Source organism: Augochlora pura, chromosome 8 (assembly GCF_028453695.1).
Source record: "Augochlora pura isolate Apur16 chromosome 8, APUR_v2.2.1, whole genome shotgun sequence".
Classification (NCBI taxonomy): Eukaryota; Metazoa; Arthropoda; class Insecta; order Hymenoptera; family Halictidae; genus Augochlora; species Augochlora pura.
In genome coordinates this window covers 7,000,036-7,027,107 of record NC_135779.1, presented here as the reverse complement: position 1 = coordinate 7,027,107, position 27,072 = coordinate 7,000,036, and the positions used below count along the sequence as shown (strand labels likewise).

Below are 27,072 nucleotides of genomic sequence, written 5' to 3'. Positions count from 1 at the left end.
TTTGTATCCGTGTAAAATTTTCTAGTAATTTTTTTTTACGTCTGTATTAATGTATTAAAAACATAAACATGTATACGTATAACATCTTGTAAAAATAATTACAATAAAAGACACATTTATTTTTTTATCATTGTTTTTGCATAATTCAAATTAGAGGAAGCGAGTAACTATGTACATACGTTTGAGTGACAGTGTACGTATATAATCACATGGATTCAAACAAAAGTGTGTATGTATGGTTTCGTTAGTGTTCGTGTTAATATTCCGGAAGTTCGTTCTGTAATCAGTTCCTTGTTTAGTTGATATCAGCAGTATAAATGCATGTAAACCGAACCAAATATGTATTACGATGACATTTTTTTGATGCAGACTTTAGAAATACAATTAAAGGAATTGCTTTGTTAAACATGACAAAGTTAAATTCGGATGTAGATCTAAAATTATCGGATACCGTGGTAGAACAATTGGAACGGAAAAATATTAAAACTGTTCTCGATTTCCTAGAGGAAGATTTGAATAACTTGGCGACGTTCACCGGACTTTCGCTCAAGGTATACAGTTAAATGTATTATAAATAACAACGAACAACAAATATTTTCTCAATTTAATATATTAAATTTAGGTTACGTTGACAGGACATACTTCATATTCAAAAAATTATTACACTGAAGTATGGAGGTGTGATGAAAAATGCCAGTGACTTGTTCAAGACAGAATTGAGTAATATAATTCCAACGAATTTACCAAGGTGATTCAAGAGAACATTTTAATTCAATAAAAATTCAACTAATAGTTAATAACAATTCAAACAATTAGTTTAGATAACTTACTGAAAGGTGGACTATATCCAGGTCAAATATATGAACTGTGTGGTATACCATCGAGTGGTAAAACACAATTGTGTTTAACAATTGCAAGCAATGTTGCTCTTAAGGCTAATAGTCTTGTAAGGTACATTGATACAAAAAGAGATTTCCATGGTTCGCGCGTAGAACAAATTTTGTTGAGCAAGAACATCTGTAAAAAGGTATCCATACAAGTATATATGAATATATAATTCTAATTATATTTTATCATTATTAATTGTAGGTTGCAGATGAAGCTTTGAACCGTATCAGAGTTTGCAGTGTACAAAAGTTATCCGACTTATTTGCAATCTTGCGATGGCTAACAAATGCTTTGAAAGTTGAAAAAGAAGAAAGTCGTACAAGGATTGTAATCATAGATTCTTTGCCAGCAATAATTTTTAGCGTCACTGATGACCAAATAGACCAAATAGGCAATAAAGTGCCAATTATATTGAATAATCTAGCAAATATATGTTACTTTATTGCTAATGAATTTCGTTTAGCAATCGTCACAGTTAACTTGATTACTCAATGGGATTCTAGAGATGAAACAGAATCAGATCACGTAAATACAAACAATGTAATACATAGTGATGTAATACCAACATTGGGAAAATATTGGGAAGGTATTCCTAATACAAGACTGTTAATAGAAAAGCTAGAACTTGGAAATAGAAAAATTTCTATATGGGAAGGTCTTCAATTAGGAACATGTACATTAAGTATAGGCAATAATGGCATAATATGTACTTCATAATGTATAAATTTGTATGTCTCGCTCTTTGATTTTCTAATAAAATCTTCGACTGTAAGTTGATTTTTCATTTTTTAATCCCCTTTTACTGGAGAACTCGATAAAACTATATAAATTATAAAATAATCGTAAAAATGAATACATTTATAAGTGAAATGTAAAATCGTAGAAAGATTAATATATTAAGTTAATATGTTATCATCAATTCGTAAAAATTGTTAAAGAAGTCTCTGATTTTTTATAATCGGAATAAAAATTTTTAAATTTTTATACATGAATACAGTATTCTGAAATACATAACAGTGTATGTGTTTGTCAAGACTTTAAAAGTATGACGCTGTTGTTCCCAACTTCCGGTGAATGTACGATTTACAACGTTGCCACGTTTCCGTGGTGTGAACGATAGCATAACAGTTTATAATGGTTATATTAGATTAGTGTTAGAGTATAGTGTTAATTAATTGGTAAGAACGATGGCTTCCTTAGTTGCGGATTATGGTACTTCCTCAGGTTCAGAGAGCAGCGATGACGATATTTCAGAAAATGGCGATAACACGTAAGCTTGCATCAACGCAGATTCGTATGCCTCCTTGTTTGTTTTCCTTGTCCATTTAACCTTACTCGATTGCGTTTATCGTACTGCTTAAAATTAATTATTATCTCTGTCCCATATTATGGTGTACATTTCACTTTCATTTTTATCCCACTTACGGTACAAACAGTTTCCTTCACTTTTTTTATTTACTTTATTAGAAACGTGTAACACCGAACCTAGCAATTGTATTTTCCTCCGAGCAGGCTTTTAGTTTTGTTTACTCATATTTTTTATGTTGCAATCAATTTTTTTCCGTAATCACTTAATTGTAGATCATTTAATTGATTAACAATTAATTGCTTTGCTGTAGAGCATATAATTTATCAAGTATACTTTTTGGAGCAGTATCAGTCATATCAACATTGTACCATGCGATGTGATCGTCTAGTAAAAAGTTTGTAAATAATTCCAAGAATAGCCATCTATTTATCCAAGTAGAATAATTTGTATTGATTAATATTAGCTAATAAAAGATTATATTTTCAGTAATGTAAACCATAATATGGGACAGTGATATTATTATGTTCCTAATGCTTTTTAAAATATATTTAGGAAGTACATATGAATATATTGTGAAGCAGTTGATGCTTACACGTAAGATTGAACTGGTTCTTTGTAATCTGATATTGCCTAACCCTTAGTTTTAAGGAGGAAGAACAGGAGGAAGATGAGGACGAAGAAAATTGTGAGAATGGCGAGGAAATGATAAATGACACTGCTTCCAAAGAAAAACTTCCATTGCCGACACCTGATTTTAATGGCACGCCCACCATGAAAACTTCAGTCTTCTCAAACCCGTTTGTGGAAGCAGAGAAAGCAAAGAGTGCAATCCTTGAGAAACATGTAAAAATGACACCGACCTTGGACGACACAAAAATGATAAACGGTAGAAAGATTTGTTGGAATTATAGGAAAGGTAGATGCCGCTTTGGCCATAATTGTACCTTTGCACACGATTCTGACTTACATCGAACAGCGGCAGAGTTAGAAGCTATTAGAGCACCACAAGAAACAATTATTTGTCAGACCCAATATAATGGACAGGTTCCAATAAATGACGACGACGAGATAGATCAAGAGAATAATCAAATGAATAAGCGTAAGAAAAGGCCGGGTTTAAGTCAGTCCTTGATACCTAGTAAGAAAGTCTTAAAAATGTACAAAGCGCAACAAGCTAAAGCCGTTAGTAGATAAATTATACTAAGTATTCAAATTATCCTAGCATACTACAATGAAAGAGAATATTTCATAGTTTTCATGCTTTCGATTTCGCGTGGTTAACCGCTAACGAAATGCTCCGAAAACTGTACGAACAAAATGATCGCAGTATAAAAGAATTTTTATCTTTTTATGTATTAAGAGAAACGAAAAGAAGTAGTTACTTCCAATAAAAGTTGCATAGGGAATATGTCGCGAATCGCCGCTACTTCGACATCAATGAAATGCATAAAAATTATTTAAATACTTGATATTTATAGGAAATTGTTTGTTATGTATATAAAAGTACACTTTACTTGTATAGTTAATACTTCCAGGGACCTGCATAAATGTATTTCTATTTATATTTGACATCCCTAACTTGCCCATAAACAATGAGATACGTCTTCTAATCATTTGCTTTTTTATTATACAATTTAATTATGACACTTCCTCGAGGAGGCAGTAGAAGAAAATTTTGTTTTACACATGAACTCAGAAACATTTACATATAGCTGTATTGTTCTGTTGAAATATTCTACAAAATTCCATTAGAGCTTTAAGAAGTTTTAGACAATGTTTTAATGTACAGTGCAAAACGAATCGACACTTCATGTGCTATATCTAAGAAAAGAATTATATGAATTATGTACAATATTGTTAACATTTTCTTCTGATAAAAGGTGGTTAATACAGTATCTATATTAGGTACTAACAGTAATGTAGTAATAACCGAGGTATACCAAAAATAACAATTACGCTTCCACTATTCGTTATATCTTTCTACATAATGTTATAAAATACAAATCAGGGCTTCTATGATTCTATACTAATGTGCATATACGATTGTTAATCTCATATTTCCAGTTTTGAAATATCGTACATCGTTCTTTACGTGCACTCCGACTATTTAAGTATTTTTAATGAAAAAGAAGCTTTATGCAATATGGTAAAACACAGAAGTTTAGACTCATTCGAGTTACAAAGAAAAGGAATATAAATTCGCTGATAAGTTTGATACAATTCAGAAGAGCGTTTACGGATTCAAAAACATTTATATGTAGCTGTAAGTTTTCTTTTTTATTTTATACAATTGTAAGATTACGAAGGAAAGTTATTCGAAAAAATGGCAATAAATCTACAGTGACCAACAAATTATCGAATTCTATCCTTCTCCTAGCTATGTAACACATGAAAAGTGAACCTAAATTTGAAAAAGAACACATACAGCAAAACATTATTCAAGTTTATTTAAATTAGTCTAGAGTATTGCATGGGTATAAAAATAGACGAGAATATGATAGGCACATGACATTTTATTAGATAATCATGGGTACATATGAGTTCGGATCAATTATATGTGGTATAAGTGCATCAATAACTGATTATTGCATCTCTCATTGAAAATATATAAGTTCTATATCATTCTTCTCATTTTCGCGACTGAACATTTCACAGGCACTTTGTCTCTAAACAATGGCAAAATTTGCGATAAATGTGTTCATGTAAAATAAGCATACACATATATAATCATCACAGTTGAATCAAACTTTAATTGGTAAATAAAATTAAGTGTTCACTAATTTTTCATTAAGTCAATGATATTTTCTTTGTGGAACACTCCAAATCAACAGTTTAATATTGCTTGCACCAAAAAAGAAGTATTTCCATCGAATTGTCGTCTTCACACGAACTTAACGAATTCTTAATGGAAATATACCTGTTAAGTACTAGTACCTTTTACAATTACCTTGCCATGACTATAATACATACTTCTGACAATACTGCAGAACAGTACAATCGTTGAACCATACTTTTTTTTTTTTTAAGTTACCTTGCCGTGACGCAAGACTAAATTGAGTTTTGCGGCTTACGCTAAGACAGAATTTTCTTGAGAGAAACAGACAGTCCTTTTCGCGGGAAGGAAATAGTCTCTTCAATAGTCTAGGGTATAATTTACGAAAATGAACTGTCGAAGTACATTTACGTTAGTGCAATAACATTAAATTTTCTATCGAGACGTTGAACGTTTCTAAGGAAAAGTATACTTCACACTGATCGTATGTTCTCGGATAATTACATACCTCAAATACGTTGTTTGTATGCTACGTACTACGTGTATCTTGTATCACAATTATTTATAAGTAAATTTCCTTAAATAGAAACCAAAATAATTAACAAAATACTATGTAGCTAGACGAAAATATCGGTTCCCGCCGCTAATAGCTCTAATCGAAACAAAAATACATGCATAATTTAAGAGATGGAGAGCAAAGTGAGGTGATTCAGAGTGTAAAAATACTTGGTATATTAATCGACATCGCTTTCTTTTTTTTTTTCAAAACAGATTCGGTAAAAAATAGGCGTAAGTTACAATTGAAGTATATTAAGTACACGTTTTTTTTTCTCGTGTAATATAGTACTTGAATAAGAGACACCGCGTGGTCTCCAAGTTAGAAAACAGGCGTTGTTTATGGTCAAGAGAAATATATGTCGTTTTCGTATCGCATAGGAAATTTTGTCACTTGAAAAGTTAACTGTGTCAGTGCCAATAGAATACTTTTATTTATTTCCCTTCGGAATTATTTCAATGAAAGTTCCTCATCATCTTTTATTCATCATTACTTTTATCATCATTTTTGTTTTGTTCACGTCTTATTCTCTGATCCATTCTCATCGATACTCCCTTACCGCGTCTTCCTTACAAACTATCTTTGCCTCTATTTACCAGTACTATTACGGCCAACGCGTGTCTGATCTTCTTGACTGTTGCTCAGTATGCTATTCCTTCGGACGAACTTTGCATTTCCGTTTGCGGCACCGTGGACACCATTTTGCACGCCATTAACAACTTTATCGACACCATGCACACCGACCTTCTCACCATTGACTCTAGTATCAAATCCGTTCACCCGTTGCTTGGTTGATCCGCCATCTTTCGTTTCCGGCGAGTTCAGATTTTTTAATTCCGTCGATCCACTTTCCGTCGAGCCTGCAAGAGCGTAATCTGTGCAATTTAAAAGACTGATCAAACGAAAGATCGCCTACGCTTTAATAACACGATACACTGCTATACAAGCTGAGTCAGCTAACGCGACGATTCCAAACTGTTTGCGCGACGCGGACAATAAAACGTACATATAATTCTAAGTCAACGCATTAGATGACTCATCTTGTATAATGGATAACGTATGGCACGCCACTATCATAGGTTGCTCATCGAAAGAAGTTCGTCATATTGTCGATGTCAAGTTCCTTCTTTAAAAAAGAAGCAGACCTAGTCAGTGGCAATAGCAAGGAAAGCATGCGTGTGTACGTACTGTGTAAATTATGGCAGTATTTATTGGTGCTGTTCCACTCTTCTCTGAGGCTGAGGTTGAACATACTGTAGTCCGAATTCCCAGTGACTTCTTTCTCGATGGTCAGGAACTGTGGTAAAATGTTTTTCAGCTCTGTTCCCGATAACGCGGTGTACGTTTCAAGCAACATTAAACCCCGGCACCTGAAAATCATTGTTTCTGTAGATGCTGCACCATCGCAATAAAATGATTTACAGTTTTATCCGCGGCCCCTTACCTTGGATGAGCTGGCTCTCTGTATATATCTAACTGGAAATACTGATTGTTAATTAGGAAGCAGCGTCGACGTTTGAAGATTGTGAAATGCGAATCGTCGCGTTGGGCAAGCATGTTCAGATAGTCCCTGTGGGTCAGCTGTGTCTTCACCTCGATCACTTGGCCGCACATCTTTGGACGCCTGATGGTGTGGATGTAGGACCAGTGACCTGCGACAAGAAGACAACACCGATGAGGATCATCTTAGTCCACGACGCCGTACTTATCTCCGTCCGTTCTCCACAGACCTTTTTGGCCGCGCTTGCGGAGCCGCGGTTGCATCTTCGGATTATTGCTTTGGAGGTAGTTGTGAACGACGTCGAAGTCCTGGAACGGCGGGAACTCGGTGTCCGCCGGCAAAGGACCGGTGACGAGGAACTTGACCTTTCTGCTGCTGGCGCGCAACCTGTCCCCGGTGTCTATGCCGAGCTTCTGGCACACGCACTCGATCATCCTGCAGATCTTCGACTCGAAGTCCTGCGAGTTGTCGATCACGTCGAAGTAGGGATGGCCGACCCAGGCGGCGGCCGCTTTGTAATCGAGTTCCCTGGCCACTTCGACGCCCTCCGACCTGCAGGCGTGATCCTCCGTCGAGTAAAAGTCCTCGGCGCCGTTCGCCGCCGACACCATGTGGATGATCTGGTTGTACCGGTTGTCCCGTAGCTCGACGTTGTTCCAGCCGTTCGAGGCCATCATCAGCTCCCACTTGTCCTTCGATATAACTGAAAACAGGATCAGAGGTAGAGAACACAACCGCCGTGCGAACGCTTCCTGCATCGGTAATCCGCTTACATGCCGAGGCGTCCATGGCACCGCGATCGCAGATGATAAGACAATTTCGGGAACAGCTCTCGCCCAGCTGGAAGAACGTGTTCTCGATCTGGATCATCGTCCGCAGCAGATTCTCTTGGAACTTGAACGCTGAAGCAGAACAAACGATAGGTCGCAGCGTCTCGTGGTTCCAAGACAATTCTACGTTCTAATTTCTACGCTCTAGAATTCTACGCTCTACGTTCTACGCGTTTCTTAAGATTTACGCTCGATCTACGTGATTTCCGTGTGTCTTCGTGTTTCTACCACGGCGGAGTTAATCGGTTGGCAAACGCTAGACTTTTCTCGCCAACGAAGCGTCGTCAACGTAATGTACATGGAAGCTAAGCTACGTCTACTTTCCTTATCGTTGTTATTGTGGATCAACAATCGTCGAAACGAAACGGTTGGATCAACGATCTTCAATCGAAAACGAACAATGAGTCACGTTTTATCGTCCTGCCTTGGGTCGCTCGAACACGATCACGGATCGTTATCGCGTGTCCAGACGCAGCCAGCCCGACCGTCTGCATCTCCATGGGCGTATCGTCGCGGGAATTATAAATCCGCCGAATCCATTCGTCGAGGAATCGTCAGATCATGGTCGCAATGAAGAGACAACTAAACATCGACCGAATCTTTCGAAAATATCGCATTTTCGAGGAATCTTCTACAGATTTGCATCACTTGAATTTATTTTTGATTGAATTATATTTCCGCGCGAAATGGTGTCACAGGTGTCTGCGTAATAATTACGAGGCTCTCGAGTCTCGAGGAGGAATCCGTCTCGTTCCGGGTATCATTCGACGTCATCCGTCCGCGGTAGATACGACGCAACGACGGCAGAAAACGCGTGTTACGCCACTGTTGTTGCAGTACCATTCCCGCTTTATCGAATCATGGAAAAAAATCCAATTAATGGCGGCGGTCAGCGAAGTCCAATAATCGTCCGCGCGCGACCTGTCGCTCCCCCGTTTCCGTCTTCCCACCCCTACACGCGCTCTCGGACGTTATCCGCCGAGCCGCGAGATCCCTCGCTCGTTCGCGGGATCGATCGTTTCCATGCCGTCTTTCCAGGATTTCACGGATCAACGAGAGATCGCAGACCGATCCTAATGCTACGTTGAACGTCTAGCCGGGCAATTTTCCTTTATTCTCGACGATTTCCAATCGGTCAATAGGGGAGGAAGAGGCGACGGTTTTCTCGTTGGAGGAGCGCGAGAAATCGAGCATCGCGCGGCACAGATACCGGGACGGTGCTTTTTAATTCCGATTTCACTGGAATATATTTACTTGATCTGTTTACTGGCGAATTTGTCAGCATCTAGTCAGCGCAGCATCTGGCTTTGCACACGGTGGACCACGATTTACCGCAGCAAGACCGATAATGCTAAATCGAGGAACCAAGGTGGCGAGCGTTTAACCCTTTGCACTACAACAACGAGTCAGTGGTGAAGATTTTATACAAGCTCTACCAAGTATGAATATTATTTCCTCCACGTCGAAGTGAAAATAAATTCTTCTGTTGTCGAAGTATAGAAACGAAGGTAAATAAAGACAATGCAAAAGATCCTGTTAAGGAGATTATTAAGTACAGATAAGTGCTAATCGTCACAGCATCAAAGGAGCAGTGTAGTGCAAGGGGTTAACGGTTCTTCAGAATTTCTTTAATTCGATCGAAGAAGTACGCGCATCGGGAGACGCGCTGTGCAAACAGGAGGTCCAGCGATCATTCGACGGAATGAATGCTCGATCCTTTTCTGGAGTTCATCAAACGTCGTTGTTTAAACCGCGGTCCGCAGCGACAATTCTCCGGTGAAAAGCGTCTCGCCGTTGGCGACGCGCCAGCGCCCCGTCGAGTTACGATTCTATCTAAAATGGCTATTAAGTCTCGAGCTTGTATACTGACGGATCTCTGCCATCGATGCGGGAGTGTTTCTATACAGTGGCTAGCCGAGAGATCAAGAGTCGGAAGGGGGGATGGTGGAAGCGAGGCGGCGGCAGGCTTGGCGGCGAGCAAGAATGCTGATATCAAATTTACCAAGTGCAGCGGAGATGACACGCCTCGATATCGGGTACACGACTGGCGGGTGTCTAGCGGAGTCGGGTCAGGCCGGGTCAGATCTCCGGTCGCTCAAGCAAGGCAACCGGCCCCGTTCGACCCCTTTCGTTTTCGACCGGCGACGCGGAAACCGCGGCTTCGGGGCGGAGAAACACGGGACTCGTGAAAGTAAGTTCGGTTCAGGGTGTTTTAATGTTCGTGGTGGAGTATGCAAAATTTTTTAATTTGTAGCATTTATTATTGTAGCAAAAGTGTAGAATGTATTACTACCGTATTGTTTTACAATTTCTTATATATTAAATACCTTTTGTAATGAATCAAATAGGTAGACGAAATAAATATTTTTTTAAGTATTGTTTTTACAAAAATTTGCTGATAAATTGTCTACTTTTCCGTACGATGCAAATGGGTTAATTATCCAATAATAGCATAAATGGATAACCGTTCGGTAAAGTGTTGAGAAAAGAAATGACTTTTGACTGGCCGTGGTCGCGTGAACGGAACACCATGGAGCACCCAGGAGTCTCGTAGCGCAACGCAGGCGCGAGACGAAAGGAAGGATAAGGGAGGGTAAGGAAGGGTAAGGGAAGGTTAAGGGAGGATAAGGGAGGAGATGAAAGAAGAACGAGATATCCGCGGAGGAAATCGTTTCGCCGCTGTTTCGAAGCGCGCAATTTCCGTCGCCGTTGTCGAAGACAAAGAGGTCGCGAGGAGCTTTCGCCTTACGGGGGGGTTCGCCCAGCGGGCTAAGCACTCACCCTCGCTGGAGTCGACCTCCAGGATCTCCGGCCACCTCGCCTCCTCTCTATCGGAGTCGGTCCTGTACCGTCGTCGCGAGAACCTCGTGACCGAAGGACGCGATCCCTTCGCTAGAACCAACCGACCTTGAAGACGCTTCCAGCCGACCCCCAGGGATTCGCCATCCCTCCGCCCCATGGGGATCAGACCTCGCGTGTGCATTAATTGCGTCGCATTTCGACGGGGAAACCGCTGCGACGCCGGTGCACCGGTACCGTCGCGACGTCGCCGACGCGTTCCCTCGTTCGTCATTCGAAAATTGGTATCACTCGCGTTTCGCTTTCTCCCTCGGCACTGCACGCGAGCCGACAATCTCGTCGCTGAAAACTCCATCGATTCGCCCTCGCAATTACTTTGCAATTATTTTTCCCATTCGACCGAAAACCGCGGTTTCCGTGTTCCGTCGGTCCTCTGCGATCTCGCTCGTCGGATTTTTACGCGACGGTTTCGAATCTCTCCGGATCGCGTTCACGCTCACCGGAGAACGAAGTTCAACGAATCTTCCCGCGACCATTGTTCGATCTCCGCGCCTCAGACACGCTTAAACATTCGAACGTTCCAGTTGGAAGTTTCCGAACGCCTGGAATTCGCTCGAAGTTTAATAAAACCGCGGTTGACTCGCAGCTGACGACGAGCATCATCCGGCCGGCGCATGTGGCCTCGGCAAAAACACCTCGAAAAGGAAGGCTTCACATCCGACGACGTCTGCGAATCGTTCTTCGCCGAGCGAAGTAGCCGCGCGAAGTCGCGCTGCTCCGGTTTCAGAAATTCTAGCGAGCGGATCGTAAATTAGCGAACGCTCGCACGTTTAAACGATCTCCGCGGGCTGTTTCGCGAGCAGTTTCGCCGCCGGCTGTAACGAAGGCTTTTTACGTAATTCAGCTGGCTCGCGCCGCGTAATGGAAATCCGCGTAATGGGATACGAGAGCGTTTTCGTTGATCGCGCGGAATTGATTCGACCTATCTTCGCGCGAATTGAAACCCGCGGCGTCTCGTTCGAACCGGAAGACCGGTTAATTAGAACCGGTCGGCGGATTAGATCGTCCGCGAGAAAACGACGACGTATTCGCGCGCGCCGGTTTCTGGGATCGGCCATCAATATTCATACAAGCGAATTAGTTTTTGTTATCGCGTTTGCATGTCCGATCGCGTTCCACGTTCACGCGCGACGCCTTTCGAGGAGCGCCGTTTTCCGGCCAGCTGGAGCCGCCGCGGCGTCCAAGGCTGAAGGAAGCTGGATAAAAATCGATGGACGAACGTTCTCCATAGAACCGGACGCCTGTCTCGGCCGTGCTTCAACCTCTTAGACACGACGCGCCGTTATAGCGGCTTTCGCAGATGTTTCCTGATTTACTCGATTGCATTATTAATTATTAAATTAAACGATTAAAGTGGAAGCGTATAAGTACATTACACTAAGAAAAGAATATACAGGGTGTCCCGGAAAACGTAGTACAACTGGACAAAGGATGATTCTACATCAAAAAAGGAGAAAATATTTTGGTATAACATTTTTTCAAAAATAACACAAATAATACAAGTTTACCAGCTAGCTGAAACTAGTGATTAAATAATATACTTGATCATCATATATAGTCAATGTTATATATAACTATCCCCAAAAAATATATATATAAATATATTAAGAAAAATGATAATTATGAAAAATTTCATTCGCGCAAAATCCAGCCGTGCCTAAGAGGTCAACCTCGTTCCACCATCCGTTGCCCCACCCACCCCCATGGATCGCAGGAGCAACCCACGAACGCAGGACTTTCGAGCGTAATTCCATTTCCGCGCCGGCTCTCTCTCTCTCTCATCGACGCGATCCCGACGGCGAGCGAGCTCTCTTCGTGGAGGACCGCCGCGTGGGAGAGGGTCGACCATCGTTTCATCCTAGTAGAGGTTACGGTGACCTTCGTTGTCCTAGACCTCGAACCAAGCGGGAACTAAACGGATTTCAATTTCTTTCACGCGGACGATGTTTTCTCCGCTCGCGTATCGATCGCGCCGTTTCGCTTTTTAACGCAACACCATTTATTTGTTTACCGTGTTCGAAGGGTTAAATCGTGGATTTCACGCGGTCGCTTCTTGCGTAAGAGTCGCGGTGTATGATCGACGAGGTTCTTGAAGTCGATGAGAAATTAATAATATTAATACATAGTAGATTTCGCATGAAAGCTTTGTATGACTCGTTATTATAGTGCAATGGTTTGAAAAAGAATAAGAATAATAATAAAATAGAGACGAACATTTTTACGACCGAATGACCGGTCGATGAAGTGTTAATGGAGAATATATGAAATAAAAATAAGAGTTGGAATTTAACATTGAGCTAGACTTCGACATTGTCTTTAAATTAAGATTTCTTTCGAAATGGAAGAAAGCAACATAGCAAAACTATTCATCTATAATACAATAAAAATCAATCTTAAACAAGAGATATCGTCCACTAATTTCGCATCAAAAAAGAGAAAAAATAAACTTATGGGACACCCTAATATTTCGCAGTTTAACCTCGCGCCGCTGCGTTTTCCGCTCTTCCATGGAGCGCTACTCGTCGGATTTCAGATTTCTTGATCGCTAATCGTAGCGACGGCAAAGGTTTTTTTGCGGCGACAGCCTCGTTCGAGTGTCGCGATATAAATCGTTTCGATGGTCGCGCGACGATACTTTATTTTGCAACGACGCCGCTGCAACTCTGTTGCAAGGCCATTGGTTTCCGTTCTATGTGGAATAGGCTGGTTTCGATGGGACTAAGCTAGTTTCCGTTCGATGTGGAATAAGCTGGTTTCGATTAACGGGAACGCGAGCGCGTTTGAATGATCGCGACGCGACGGCGATAAATCATTCGGGAATCGCGGAATCCGAGGCGATTTTCACGGCTACGAGATGCCACAATAAAACTGGAGCGGTGCCAGAGAGAGAGACAGAGAGAGAGAGAGAGAGAGAGAGAGAGAGAGAGAGAGAGTGCGGGGGTCGCGTACACCGGCGACGATAGAGCAACAATTAGGTGGATCGGCTTATTAATAACCGAACGCGTCCCGGTATAACGAACTTGTCAGGGCCTGTGCCCGTCGCCACGGACGACCTACATTAACAGATTAACGTCGCGGCACCGCGCGAACCCACCGGTCAAAGATATGCCACGCACTCGGTGGGCTGCAAGTACGAATCGCAGAGTTAGATCACAATAATTTTGAGAGGTGCCTGAAAGCCACCCTTCGAGTGCAAAGGGTTAATTGCGTCTTAAGACACATATACCCGGCTCTAAAACCCTAGAAGACACCAACTAGGAATAAAATTGTTAACGAAAGGAATTGTATTTTTGCCATCCGTCCCACGCTGCAGATATCGACTTAGGGGTGCAGAGGATCAGGCTAAGCCCGTCGATTAGTGGGACAGGTGCGTTTCACGCGACCCGACGAACGTTCGACGACTCGCACGGGCCACTTCGCGAAGCCAGAACGCGGGGATTCGGTGACAGGAAGCCTGAACTGTAGCAGCGAATTCAAGGCCGCGGATTAGAGCCGACCAATACCTTTACGTAAGCACAGAAAACGTATCGGTGGTCGCGTTCGTCGCAGGTCGCGATAATCGCCGATAATGGCGGCCGGAATTAAAAAACGCGAGAAAGTGCTCGACGACCGTAGTACACTGTTTTAACACAGCCCAAATTCTGTTTGTTGGGTCTCATATTTTATACAGTAAATATAAATTGATGTATAGCAAATACAACCCTTTGCACTATTTAAAAAAAATGGCTGGAAATCTGAAGCAATTTTTTCTGGCTTATAGTATATTTCCATTTGATATAACAAAGTATATTTATATTTTATTATCGACAATTTTTAAAATGCAAACTTTGTTAGTGTAACGATTATTTTGCAACGTGATCGAACAATTTTATGATGCCTCGCCACTCGATTGCAAAGGGATGATAATGTATGAATTTTTAGGATTTTTATTTTGTATATTTTACATTTGCCTAAGTGGTACAAATGGAATTTTCCTAAATTAAATAAATAAAATAAATATAATCTTCAATAAGGAGAGCATCAGCCATATTTAGGTGACGGGCACCCACAGAAGCATAGCAGATGTCACCCAGATATAGATGACGCGGCGACGAACGCGTTAATCCATAAAACGGCGCAATTTTTAAGCCGTAAAACGTCGGAGGCTCGTTTCCAACCACATTCGAACGGCTCTTCCTTCTTTAAGACCATACAAAAGCTATTCTCAGCCACGGTTGCGTCACAATGTGTACCTGTGCACCGCGTCCCCTACATTGTTCTTCTCTCTTTCTCCCCCTGTTTCACCCCCTGCGTGGGCAGCCATCCGCTCGCATTTCTTTTAATAATTTTCCAGATTTTTCTAAATACGTCGCAAAGCGCAACCCGAAATAAACGTTCACGCGAAACGCCATACATATTCCACGCTAACGCGTGTTTCGGTTGCCAACGAGCGTGTATGTGGAAACTCTGTTGCTGTTTTCCCGGCTCGCGGAATATCATCTCCGCGTTATCGCGTCGACTTTCGGTATTCGCTCTAGTATTTCACGCTAGTTCTCGCCTAGTTTATTTTCGTGTTGCTCTTCCCGTGCTCGGTAGAGCACATTACGTCCTGTAATTTCGAAACGAGCGGCGAGATTTAGGGTCGCGTTTATTCGCGGACCGTTTCGCTGCCGGCGAGCGGAACGATTCTTCGAGAGGAGAGGAGAGGGACTCTTTAAGTTGAGAGGCAGCTTTTTGAGTCAAGCCTTTTAGTTAAGGCTTAATCAACTCTTTCAGTTAAGACTCAACTATTTGACTGAACACAGTTGAATTCCAATTCGTTGACTCATCTCTTTGACTGAACTCTGTTGAGTCTCAACTCTTTGACTTAGCTCAGCTTAGTCTCCTCAACTCTTTGACTCAGCTCAGTTCAGTCTCAACTCTTTGACTGAACTCAGTTGAGTCTGAACTCTCTGACTCAACTCAGTTGAGCTTTAACTCTTTGACTGAACTCTTTGATTTAGCTCAGTTGAGTCCCCTACTCTTTGACTCAGCTCAGTTCAGTCTCAACTTTTTGACTCTGCTCAGTTGAGTCTCTATTCCGAAGAAAAATCGCCTCTCGATCCCTCCGTCGCGTCGACGGAATCGTTTCGCCAAACAATTTCCTAAAATTTTTCAGCAAGACCTTGTCGCGAGCGTCTCCGACGTCTTTTTACCGTAGCGTAGGAACGTCATCTCACGCGGCACCTCGAAACGCGACTCTGATCCCAATTTCGCGTTACATAATCCCGGGTGCCGTGTATTATTATCCATGGTTTGATGCCGCGGGGTTGCGGACACGCGGGACCGGCAGAAAGTTTCCGCGAGAACACACCGCGGCGGCGAAGAATCGCGAGAAATACACCTCGCGCGTCTCTCGCTCGCGCGCGGATAAATAGACACCGCGCGAAGTAATTATAGAGCATATCCGAAAGAGGCCGAACGTGTTACAATCACGAAAACAGTGTCACGCGGACGACGTAGTGCCGAACAATGTCTTATCCGGTCCCATGGACTTCGACTTCGATACGGCACGAACATTTCGATTTATCAGCGGGCGACGATAGGCCAACTATGTAGTTCGCTATCAGAATTCGTTGCGTCGCTTCGTTTCGCTCGAAATTGGAATCGCGACGATACGGAGGGCCGTATGCAAGATCGTCGCGAACGAATTCCATCGCATTTACCAAAGAATTCCGTCGCCGACAATAATAGTTGCACTATTTATAAAGAAAAAGAAATCTCGTGACGAATCTGATAAGATTCCTCGATGAGATAAAACGAGATCTTTGGCGAATCTTCTTTTTTTTTTTTTTCTTGCGATCACCAGTCGCGATAACGTAATCGCGGGTATTGCATAACGGCGAACAATTGAGCAGCCTTGATCTTGGGTCTAGTCGCCGCACAGTGTGGCTCGGAAGAGAGCGTGACTCGAGCGAAAAAGAGAAGGAGTTGGACCGGTGACCTATTGAAAAGCGAAAGGTGCACGCGAGTTCAATTATAGACGAGCGATTACGGAGGTCTGCCGATAAAGAGCGCTTTGAATGCCGTCGTGCTCGTCGACGATCATACATTGTCGGTGATAGAATAACAAATTCTTGGATTTGAATAAGTTAATTGTTTCAATTCGGTCGCATAACGCGAGAAGAATAAAAATTGTCATCGCTTTGAAAATCAACTCCAATTTAGCACGGGGTTTAGGTATTCCATTTCCGTTTTCTTGCTTCATTCTTTATTGTCAGATTTGAGGAAAATACTCGGAGAAGATCTCTGTCTTTTTATTTTTTCACGGCTGAAATCGTCGAGGATCTCGTGTCGCACGAAAGACGGCGCGCGCGCGATCTCGTGACACACACGACCGCGGCGCGGTCCAAGAATCTTGGCAGCCGCCGTTTCGGTCACGATTTTACGCAATCGACGCCCGATAGTTATACGGTTAGGCTATTATTCTGGCCCGGTCCACCCGCGACCATGCCGCCGATAATATGCGCAACGTACACCGCGACGCGCCGTTTTTCTTTCTGCGTCTCTCTTTCACCCCGGATTATAATTAGCAGCGCGCGCGTCTCGTCCTTTCCGCGTTCGCCGCAACCCGACCGGAAAAGCCTCCTCTCCTCGTCCTCGAGAGCCTGTTTTTCTTTCCCCTCCTCCACCCTCGCTCTTAGTTGTTCAACACCGTATCGCCGAGAAACGCTGGCACAACGTAACGCAACGTTGCGCCATTTGCCTGCAACCCCGCAGGTTAGAATATATTTTATTTGTCGGATTTCAAAGGAAATCGACGATCGCGAGAATCGCGCGCGGTTGGGATCGCTTTCCGATGGAGGACCATCGATCCAAGGACCGAGGAGGTTACTGGTGGATATAGGGTAGTGGGAGTCGGTTACCAAGGGGCGAAAGAGTCACGTGCGTTTCGCTCGTTTTCGGGCGCGGTTTATTTTGTGTTTGACGGAGGAGGAATTAAATGTTTTCATGCGAAAGAAGGATAAGGGAATTGAATGTGGTCGAAAATATTTTGTATTAAATAATTAACAGAAATAGGAGGATAAAAATCGTAATATATTCGAAAATATTTGTATGAAATATTAACCGAAATAAAAGGGTAAAAAAAGTGCCACGAATTAAACGAAATCAAAGGCTAAAAGATGCCACGAATTAAACGAAATCGAAGGCTAAAAGATGCCACGAATTAAACGAAATATAAAAAGGTAAAAATCGTGGCGTGTTAAGAAATGTTTGGATTAAAAAGTAAACGAAGCAATAAAGAAATGTAATTTGTACAGAAACAAATAAATAAATAAAATAAAAGGATGACGTAATTTTAGAAAACGAAGCAAAAGCACAGTTTCGGCATAGTTTCCTTTTGAAAAGAGGTGTATCATTAGCGCATAAAGATTCGATTGATCTAATCGCTATATTATGGCAGCCTTTACGACCAAACACTCGTGTACCCGGCAGTGATAAGGCATTTGCTGCGCGCATACGAAGTTTACGGCAAACACGAGCGACAAGAAACGAGAGATATCCTTGTGAAACGTGTGACAAAATATTCCGCTTATTTGCGACTCGCCTGGACTCGTGTTTTCTTCAAGGAGCTGCCCCAATTAAGCGAAGAGGGCAAGAACTGTACAAGAACTATACTGTATACTCGATTCGAATTTGTGTTGTCGACGCATACGCAACGATATCCACTATTATACTTGAACGGCCAAGGGATGAAACCGTGAGGGCGTGCTGGCCACGACGATCGATACCGTCGTGACATTGTCGTGTGTCCGCACCGAAAACCCCCTGAATCCGGCGATAACGCGCGCGGTCGTGTGTTGCCGGGAACTTCGAATTCTATGAAAGTCGCCGCCGGGAGACGACTTACGTATAGCGAAGGAACCAGTGTCTATAGGAACTAGGAGGACGCTGCCTGTTGCTATCGCGCCGAGCTATATTTTCATTCGAGTGGCGATAGAGATCCCAAATTTTTAACCCTTTGCACTTGGAGACATCTAGGCTGTTAATCGGAAATAATTTTTCTAGGTTATGCAGTGCACTTTTATGCTTACGAAATTAATTCTTGTGAGTCGTACTAACAGTTTCCAAATTTTTAACCCTTTGCACTCGAAACCATGCCGACTGTCAATTTAAAATCATTTTCCTAGCTTTATAGTGCATTTTTATATACACGACATTAATTCTTGTCACTCCTGCCAACAATTTCGCTTTCAACAATCTCTTTAAAGCTAAACTTTTTAATTATTTCAATGATTATAATTTAATTAATTTGGGTTTTAATTTGCTATACAAATGATTTTCGAAGGTGATAAAATAATTTTCGTGGCGCCTCTGACTCGAGTGTAAAGGGGTTAATAGACGAAGCAATCGCAGTTATCGGCTAATCCGACGCAGTCGTAATTTTCTCGCAGCGTTTGTAAACAAAACCAGACATCTTAAAAAAGAGAAGATATAATCGGCTTTTATCGTCGTCGATAATCGCGCTATCTCCGAGCCGTCTACTTCCGTTTACAATCATACGGACAATGTAAGAAAAATTACCGTATATTTCGAGCACGCTCCGCTTGGGGCGAGCCCCGATATCTTCGCCGGCGATTGCAGCCGTCTTCGATCCGCGAAGTGCGACGCGCAGATAATCGATCGCCGCCGGGTTTGCATAACAGCCGAGAGGAAAAAAAAAGCGTGCGCGGAACACCTCGACGGGTGTGTCCCAATAAAACAAGTCGATAATCGGTCGATAACCAGTTCCGTAGAACTCGCGGAAACGATGATCGAAAACGAGCGAGAGGAACCGAAACGTTGGATCGGCGGAGAGATAAAACGTGAATCGTTTCTTCGGTTTTCTTTTCGGCGGCGACGCGGCGTCCACGCTGGCCCGACTTCCGGTAGCTCGGTTTTCGGCGCCGGATCTCCGGAGCGCGGTTTCCTCCCCGCTTCGCGCGCGGGGTCGGGCCAGCGAGGACGCGCGGGGATTCGAAGCGAGAGAGGCCGCGCGCGTCGTCTCGCGAAAGGCTGACGAAAACGGGTAAAGCTAGGATACACGTTGTACGGAATGATAAGTTGAAGTGGACTTACCCTCTTCAGCGTTCAGGTCTGAAAACTTTATGCCGCCGCTGAAATGGAAAAGCAGACGTGGGATGAAACACTTGGTAAAAATAAAGTTGTGGGTGGATCAAATATTCGGAGCAGCGAACGCTCCTCTCTCTCTCTCTTTCTCTCTCTTTCTTTCTTTCTATCTATCTATTTATCTATATTTCTCTTTCTCTCTCTCTCTCTCTCTCTTTCGCAAGGCGCTAATCTAAAAGTTATCGTGTGTCCTCGCCGCGGTTCTATTGTCCCCGGTCGGACAACGGCGTGTTGTCTATTGTTCGAGCAACTTTATATATATATATCGGGGAAGAAGATCCGACACTCCGTTCATTTTCGAGGAAGAATCTCTCGCGTGCGGTGGGCGCGCCCCGCAGAAATGCGTTCGTCGAATGAACTCGATTCCATTGATTCAACACCGATGAGGTTCGCGTCGCCGATCGCGGCCATTGTCCGCGACAATTGCGGACGACGGCTGACCAACCTCTCACGGTAATTCAATTCTTCTCCGATAGAAACAACGATCTCCTCGACCGGTTCGTCGGCTACCGATCAGGCGAAACGTTTGATTATTAAATTATCTAAATTATTAAATATCAAATTATATTAAATTATTTAATTATTAAATATTGAATTATATTAAATTATCTACATTATTAAATTATATTCAATTATTTAATTATCAACCTCTTAGGCACGACGCGCAACTATAGCGGCTCTCGCGAATGTTTCGTGCTTCACTCGATTGTTTTATCAACACGATTGTTTTATTAACAAAAGAAAACTACCCCGATTTGTATGAAAATTTAATGTTACGAGAAACTTTATTCGCGCGAAATCCTGCCTAAGAGGTTAAATTAGTTTAGTTCAGACACGTTAGTTCTCGTCGTTCGTCAGAAAAAGAAAAGAACAGAAACGTTTCTCGAAATGCGTGTCCGACGAGAATATCGATGAAACATCTTTCTCGAAGCAGATGGTTGAATCAAGAATAAATCTCGAGAGCGAGACCCTTGATATTTCTATTATTCGGTCCGGCTGAAAATAAAGGCCCGGCGTTTCTACCGTTTCGTATCCTATAAGAGGCTTCAATGTCGTACCGAAAATTCATGATTTCGAATTTATGTGCGGACTCTGGACTGTGCGTGCTTGGGTTTCCAGGAGAATTTCCGCCCTGGCGTTGTATGCTCATTCGTCGGATCGTTTATGTTATGCACATTATTATTTTTTTTTTTTTTTTTGTTTGGAACGGTATCTATTAGTACGGGCTCGTTGTGTCTCTCGATCAATGAATTTTGTGGTGACTCGACAATGGGAGAGGCGGCGGTGCGAGATCCCGGGCGAAGGCTCGAAACGGCGACTGTCGGTGGAACGAGCGCGATTTTTCTGTCCGCGAGGCGACCGAGCCCGCGCGTGCGGAGCTACCGAGCGAATTCGGCGGAGAATACTAATATTTACGTAACATTAATAATGATAATATTGATAATTGTAACATTAATAATTAACTATTTTGTATATTTATATATATTTATTAAACTTCGTTCAGGCTCGCGCCGCGCGCGGTCTCGATTAAAGAACGCGTCGGTTCTCCGATCCGTTTCACCGACAATGGGCGAACGTGCGCGCGAACCGATCCCACCCTCCCCGCGGAAACGAAAACCATCGTGTTTCCATGAATCGGCTAACGTCGATCTCGGATTTCATCCGGCGAGATCGTGGAAAGAGCGTCGGTTTTCCGAGCCGCGAAGCGGAGAGACAGATCCGCGGTACGATCCGCATTTGATCGCGGCCTCGTCCGGGGCCTCGGGCCAAGAGCCTCTCCCTGTGTCTCGGTCGCGTTTTAATTTGTTATCGTGTGATATTGCATACCTGAGCAGCACGGTCGCTGTCTCGGGAACACGGAACACCTGAAAAAGAAGACAACCAGCGCTCTATCGAATTCACAACGAAGGGTGATAAAACCCCCAAAATCAGTTCCAATTTTCTTTTTCTCTCTCTCTTTCTCTCTCTTTTTTCTTTTTCACTTTTTATCTCTCTCTCTATATATATATGTGTGTATATATATATATATATATCTATCTTTCTTTCTCTTTCTTTCCTTTTCTCTCCGTAATAGATCTCGTTAATCGATCGCGGCCAACACCGGTCTCTATTTGGCACAGCGCGCGACAAAGAAAAACGTGTGGCGGTGTGCACGTGGAAATTCGCCAAATCAACGCGGTCATTGCTAGAGATGATCACCGGGAGTCTCGAGTAAATTCAGAGGGGGAAGGGGCAGTCGATCGTGTGTGGCGAAGCAACAGATTTGTTTTACGGGTGTTTCGAATTCGTTTGAAATCAAAGGGGCATATGTCGAGCGAGCTCGAGGGTTTCTTTTTTTTTCTTTTTTTTTTGAAAACTGTGGGGCGCGTTTTTCGAGAGTCGTGAACTGAAGGATACTCGCGCGCGGACAAGTTTCTCTCTTGTCTCTGTGTATATCGCTCTTTCTTTCTTTATCTCGATCTTTATTTCTTTCTTTCTCTCTTTCTTTCGTTCGTTCTTTCTTCCCTTCCTTCGTTTTGTTTCACACGAATGCAAAGTAAAAGGAACGAGGAGCGTGCCTACCTTCCATCCCATGTTCTCGAAGAACGTGCACAGCCGCATCTGTCCGGTCGTTTTGCCGCCGCAAGGTCCTGCAACAGAAAAAAAAAATACGTGTCGCGTTAGTCACCGCTGCTTGCTCTATCGCCCGTCGCGGCCGATTTCTTTTTATGAAACGCTCCCGTTCTGTAACCTCGGGAATAGCCGCGCGAAGGATGCCAGCGCGACGAGTCGCCCTGTTTTCCCCCTTTTTAATGCTGAATCTATAGTTAAAGATAAGGAATGTGTAATGGCTTTGCGAGAGGACGTGATTGGTCGATTGGAACCGTCCGCCATTTTTTTCGTAACAGTTTTATTATAATTTAAATTACTTAATTAAATTATTATTATTTTATTACAAATTATTATTTATATATTAATCGATTGTATATTAATTGACATTCATTCAATTATTTCTTACGAAAGTGCCTCTAAAATAACAACAAATTTCGAACATAACTTCTACGACACCTACATATTTCGAACATAACTTCTACGACACCTACAAATTTCGAATAAAAATCGCGAAGCCGTTGATTCCATCCACCGCAACGTTACGCTCTGAAGTCGAGACGAATTTTCATCGCGAGAGAGTCGCGCCTCTCGATTAACTCGGCGAGACAGGGTAAACGTTAATTGGTCCCGGCGCTGGAAGAGATCGAGGTCCCGAGGAGGACGAGAGGACCGTCTAGATCGACGGGGGGGAAGGTAGGTGGGTATAGAGAGTAGTCCGTCCCGCGCGTTATTCTTGCTGAAACGAAAGCGAGACGGGAAGGTCGCGATGTCGCTAACCTTGACTTCCGCGATGCCCACGCGGCCGTTGAACCCGGCCCAGCGCAAATAGAAATACACTGAATCGCGGGATGCGATCGGATGCGGCGGCAACCCAGTTTGCTGTCCCCACCTCCTGAATGGGTGCCTCTCAACGAAAACCGTGGAACGATTTCTTTCGCGCGAACTCCCCCCTACCCCCACTACGCGGTTCTTGAGAAGCTCTCGCGAGAAGAGCAGCGGTTGGAATTAAAGGAGCGAATGTTACTTCGCAAGTTAAAGGCGATATGGTGAGGCTGCTGCAAGAAGATGTAGGTGCTAGAGATCCGAAATAGCTGTAGTGTCGAACCGAAACTTAGGGAGCCGGTATGACCCTGGTAAAAAGCCGTCCAGTTTCATTGACCGGGTTAGAAAAAAAAGGGAGAAGGTATTGAAGACTGGGAACTTACGGCGGACTCGTCGCACGTCTCATCGTTCGTGCCAGGGAGAAACAATTCAAACCAGTTACGAGTCAATAACGAGTCCGCTCTCTCTCTGTCCTGCGACCAGCTGCGCACAAAGTTGCAGCACGAATGCGTGCACCCCGGGCCCACCCGTTCATTTCGCATGGACGGCCATTGTTCGCGCGGAGAACTCGGAGCCGGCTCGCGAAAAAAAGAAAAAAAGAGAGAACCGCTCGGTCGTAGACGGCGGCGTCCTCCCTGCCTTTTCGCGGCGCCTGAGCCGCGAATAACTCTCGAAAGCGGCAATCTAATTAGGCAATTCATCGGAAGTGGAAGCCTTCGCCGGCGCGGACGAAATCGACCGGCCCGGAAGAGGCTCTTTAACGTCATTTAATCTGCCGATAATTAGATGGCTTCGCGAAATGCGCCGCGAATGTCCTTCCGAGGCGCGGAGAACGAACTTCGAGGACGGTGTCGAAAAATGACGGAGTCGATTCGGCCAATTAATTACGAACGACGAAAGTTTTTCCAACCCGGAACGCGCGACATTGGAACCGTTGAGCTGACGATTCGCGACCTTCACCTTCCGTTAACAATCTTATACAATTAGCGAAGCGTAATTGGAGGCACGTTTGAATCGATAATGTTCGGTCGTTTGTTCGGAGACCGCGAACTTCGTTTCCAGTTCGTCTGTAAAGGGCAACGCGGTGATAGTAGATCGCTAGTCCAATAGGAATACATAAAATCACAATTGTTTTCCGCCTATGAGTCCGAATAATGGAATTCGTATTTAAATAATAATTTCGGGACGGACAAGAATAGAACGTCTTTTAAAGCGGATGTGAAAGCAGAAGGTGAATGAAAATATAAACGGACGTCAGTGCAATTAAAAAGAGGACATTGTCGTAGAAATCATTGTCCGTTAATGATACTATACAGGTAGATACGATACAACTACAGGCTCGCGGCGAGACTGTACGCAAAACAGCCAGGTGAACGCGAACGCCGGTGTTCCGTTTGGTGCGCAATCGTTTCTAGAGGCGATAATAGCGGACGGCGCGCGACTTCCGTCGCAAATATTGACGATCCGCGATCGATCCAGATTCCTTGGCAGCCGAACGCGAAAAATAATCGCCAACCCGCCGCTACAGGCGCGTTCCTAGGGGCCTGTTTATCTCGGCGCGAATAAAACGTTCGGCCGAACGATAAACAACGCGTTGGAAATCGGTCGAACGTTCGCGGTGCACAGCTTCGTTTTGGGATCAATTGGAAAGGTTAATCACGGTTTGCGCGTGGCTCCGAGGCGGTTCGATCCGAGACGATCCGAAACGATCGAGTCGGGAGGATAGATCGTGCCGGTCGTTATCTTCCTCTTTTTTTTTTTTATTTGCAGCACGGAGAACAATGCTGGGAGACGCGATCCGTTTCTGACAACAATTTCGTTCGATTGGGTGATTTAAAATTGCTACGTTAAAAAAAAAACCGGATCGGCGGAGTAGATAGATATTATACTAATTTGCAACACGGTAATGTCGACTAAAAGGTACCGGGTAACCATTCATATTAGCGAGTAAATAAATGGTAATCGTCCGGAGCACCTCGGCGTAGTTTTCGTTGCGCAACCGTTTGACCCGCTATTACCGTTTCCGCGTAAAAATGCTGAATTTTCGAATACTGCTAGAATACGTTCGAGGCGCTTTATGGTCGAGCGTGCGACCAGTAAATCAATTTTTTTACCTGGCAAACGCACTGTCCGGACGCCGTGTAAACGTGTCAGGACCCACGTTCTCCGTTGATTTAAATTTAGACCTCGCTCAACTGTCAATGTTTTCAAGCTGGTCGTGTTTCGTTTGAAACAATATATTTCGAATCGCTCTTTCGCGGTCATTTTATTGCTGGGCGCAATCTTGCTTGTTGCACCTTCCGAACGTGCCGTGCGCAGTCGAATTTCTACCGATTGTTATACTCGGTGTACTACGTCACGGATGTAGAAAGATAAATTGATTTCCGTTTACAAGAGAAAGGCAACAGTTAATTCTTGTAGAATTCTTGTACTACACGCTTGTCCGAACAAGTTGGCATTTCCGAGAACATCGCCAACAAACGCTTATTCAATCTTTGGACGGTGCATCACATGAATTCACAGCTGGCGAATGCAACATAATTTTGAATACATTTTGATTGGTTACACAAGGATTAACGCGTGACTACGTTTTTACTGGAACAATATTTACCATGACGTAGGTTCGCCAGACTATTGTGTAATCTGTGGCACCCATCGCTTTTGACCACAGAACCGATAAAGCAAAGATTCGGGTGACCATAGTTTCTCGATCTTCCGTTCCGCTCGCACGCTAGCGAGTTAACCTGTTAACCGGCTGACCTTTAGACCAAACGAATCGGCAACGGCGATATTTGGTACATGAATATGTACGGCGAGAATTTACTAATTTAAATATGTCATTCTCCTGGTAAACAGAGTCTACGAGAATTGCCTGTTACCTATCGGAATCAAAACATGGAATCAAAATTAGTTCAATCGTGTCATTGTGTCTTCGTTAAGGATTTCTTTTAATAAACCTGTCAACAACTTTTCCCGACGTATTTCCACACACTGTGAATCGTTGGTAAAATATTTTCGTTAAAGCGCGTGTAGCGTTCCGGAAATTAACGGGCAGCAGCGTAGATTACTGCGGCCGATAAACTCGCGTGCAGCGTGTCAGGGTAACGAACGGATCTCGCGGAAAAAGATCGTGTGTTTCGTCCAAGGGAAGCGTGACGAAACGGGGCGACGAAACGCACCGTGAAAATGTCGTGCGAACACGTGGTTTCTGCCATGTTCCGTCGTAACGTGTCGTCGACCACCGAATTCGAAACCGAGACCCGCCGGAACGGTTATTCAAAACGGACGAGAGAGGCATGGAAGCGTCCATTCGTTTTAACGGGCCGAAAGAGGCACACGCACGAAGGTGAAGTTCACGATGCGAGAACACGGGGCGCACATGACATTGAATCCCCCCGTGCAGACGGTGTCGCGAAAGAGGAATGGAAAAAAAAAGAAGAAGGGACTCGCTTACCTCCGGTGAGAACCACTTTGTAAAGGCGCTTCTGCTCCATGTTGAATGAACGGTGGTTCGAGCCCGTTTATTTTTCTTGTTGGCCAAGCGAGTCCACGAGGTGTTCCGGGAGTCGATGTCGGAAGTCGATGTCGAGACGTCGATGGATGAAATAAGGTGTTGGTCGTCTGGCACGTGAACGGTGTCTACGGTCGCAACGGATACTACATAAACACTTCACCGTACATTTCGTGATGCCGCGGGATCAGATACATCGGAGACATGGGAGTGAGAGTGAAGCAGCGACGATATCTCGATACCCAGAAAGACAGCAACTCCGCAACTCGAGAGTGAGAGCAGTGAGAGTAGACGTCTGTCTC

General features: G+C 43.7%; 3 protein-coding genes across 5 annotated transcripts; 2 read left to right on the top strand and 1 right to left on the bottom strand.

Moving 5' to 3' along the window:
• The first annotated feature begins 268 nt into the window (after positions 1–268).
• On the top strand, positions 269–1,660 carry Rad51d (Rad51 recombinase D). Of its 2 annotated transcripts, none has more exons than XM_078188689.1 (4): positions 269–551; positions 636–748; positions 817–1,027; positions 1,090–1,660. In XM_078188689.1, the coding sequence occupies exons 1-4, from the start codon at positions 408–410 to the stop codon at positions 1,603–1,605; spliced, it is 984 nt and encodes a 327-aa protein (XP_078044815.1). In that variant the 5' UTR covers positions 269–407; the 3' UTR covers positions 1,606–1,660. The 2 variants fall into 2 exon arrangements, with proteins under 2 accessions (XP_078044815.1, XP_078044816.1); XM_078188690.1 differs by having other exon boundaries at positions 429–551; positions 623–748.
• Positions 1,661–1,972: 312 nt separating this feature from the next.
• LOC144474328 (uncharacterized) lies at positions 1,973–5,603 on the top strand. Its single transcript, XM_078189059.1, has 2 exons — positions 1,973–2,158; positions 2,839–5,603. Exons 1-2 carry the CDS (start codon positions 2,076–2,078, stop codon positions 3,389–3,391), a joined length of 636 nt encoding a protein of 211 aa, XP_078045185.1. The 5' UTR covers positions 1,973–2,075; the 3' UTR covers positions 3,392–5,603.
• Ttd14 (TRPL translocation defect 14) lies at positions 4,691–27,054 on the bottom strand. Of its 2 annotated transcripts, none has more exons than XM_078189055.1 (9): positions 26,714–27,054; positions 22,408–22,475; positions 21,673–21,710; positions 19,795–19,832; positions 7,801–7,929; positions 7,257–7,730; positions 6,971–7,178; positions 6,715–6,896; positions 4,691–6,401 (listed from the first exon to the last, which is right to left on the bottom strand). In XM_078189055.1, the coding sequence occupies exons 1-9, from the start codon at positions 26,751–26,753 to the stop codon at positions 6,115–6,117; spliced, it is 1,464 nt and encodes a 487-aa protein (XP_078045181.1). In that variant the 5' UTR covers positions 26,754–27,054; the 3' UTR covers positions 4,691–6,114. The 2 variants fall into 2 exon arrangements, with proteins under 2 accessions (XP_078045181.1, XP_078045182.1); XM_078189056.1 differs by having other exon boundaries at positions 4,691–6,386; positions 26,714–27,053.
• Between the last annotated feature and the right edge of the window lie 18 nt (positions 27,055–27,072).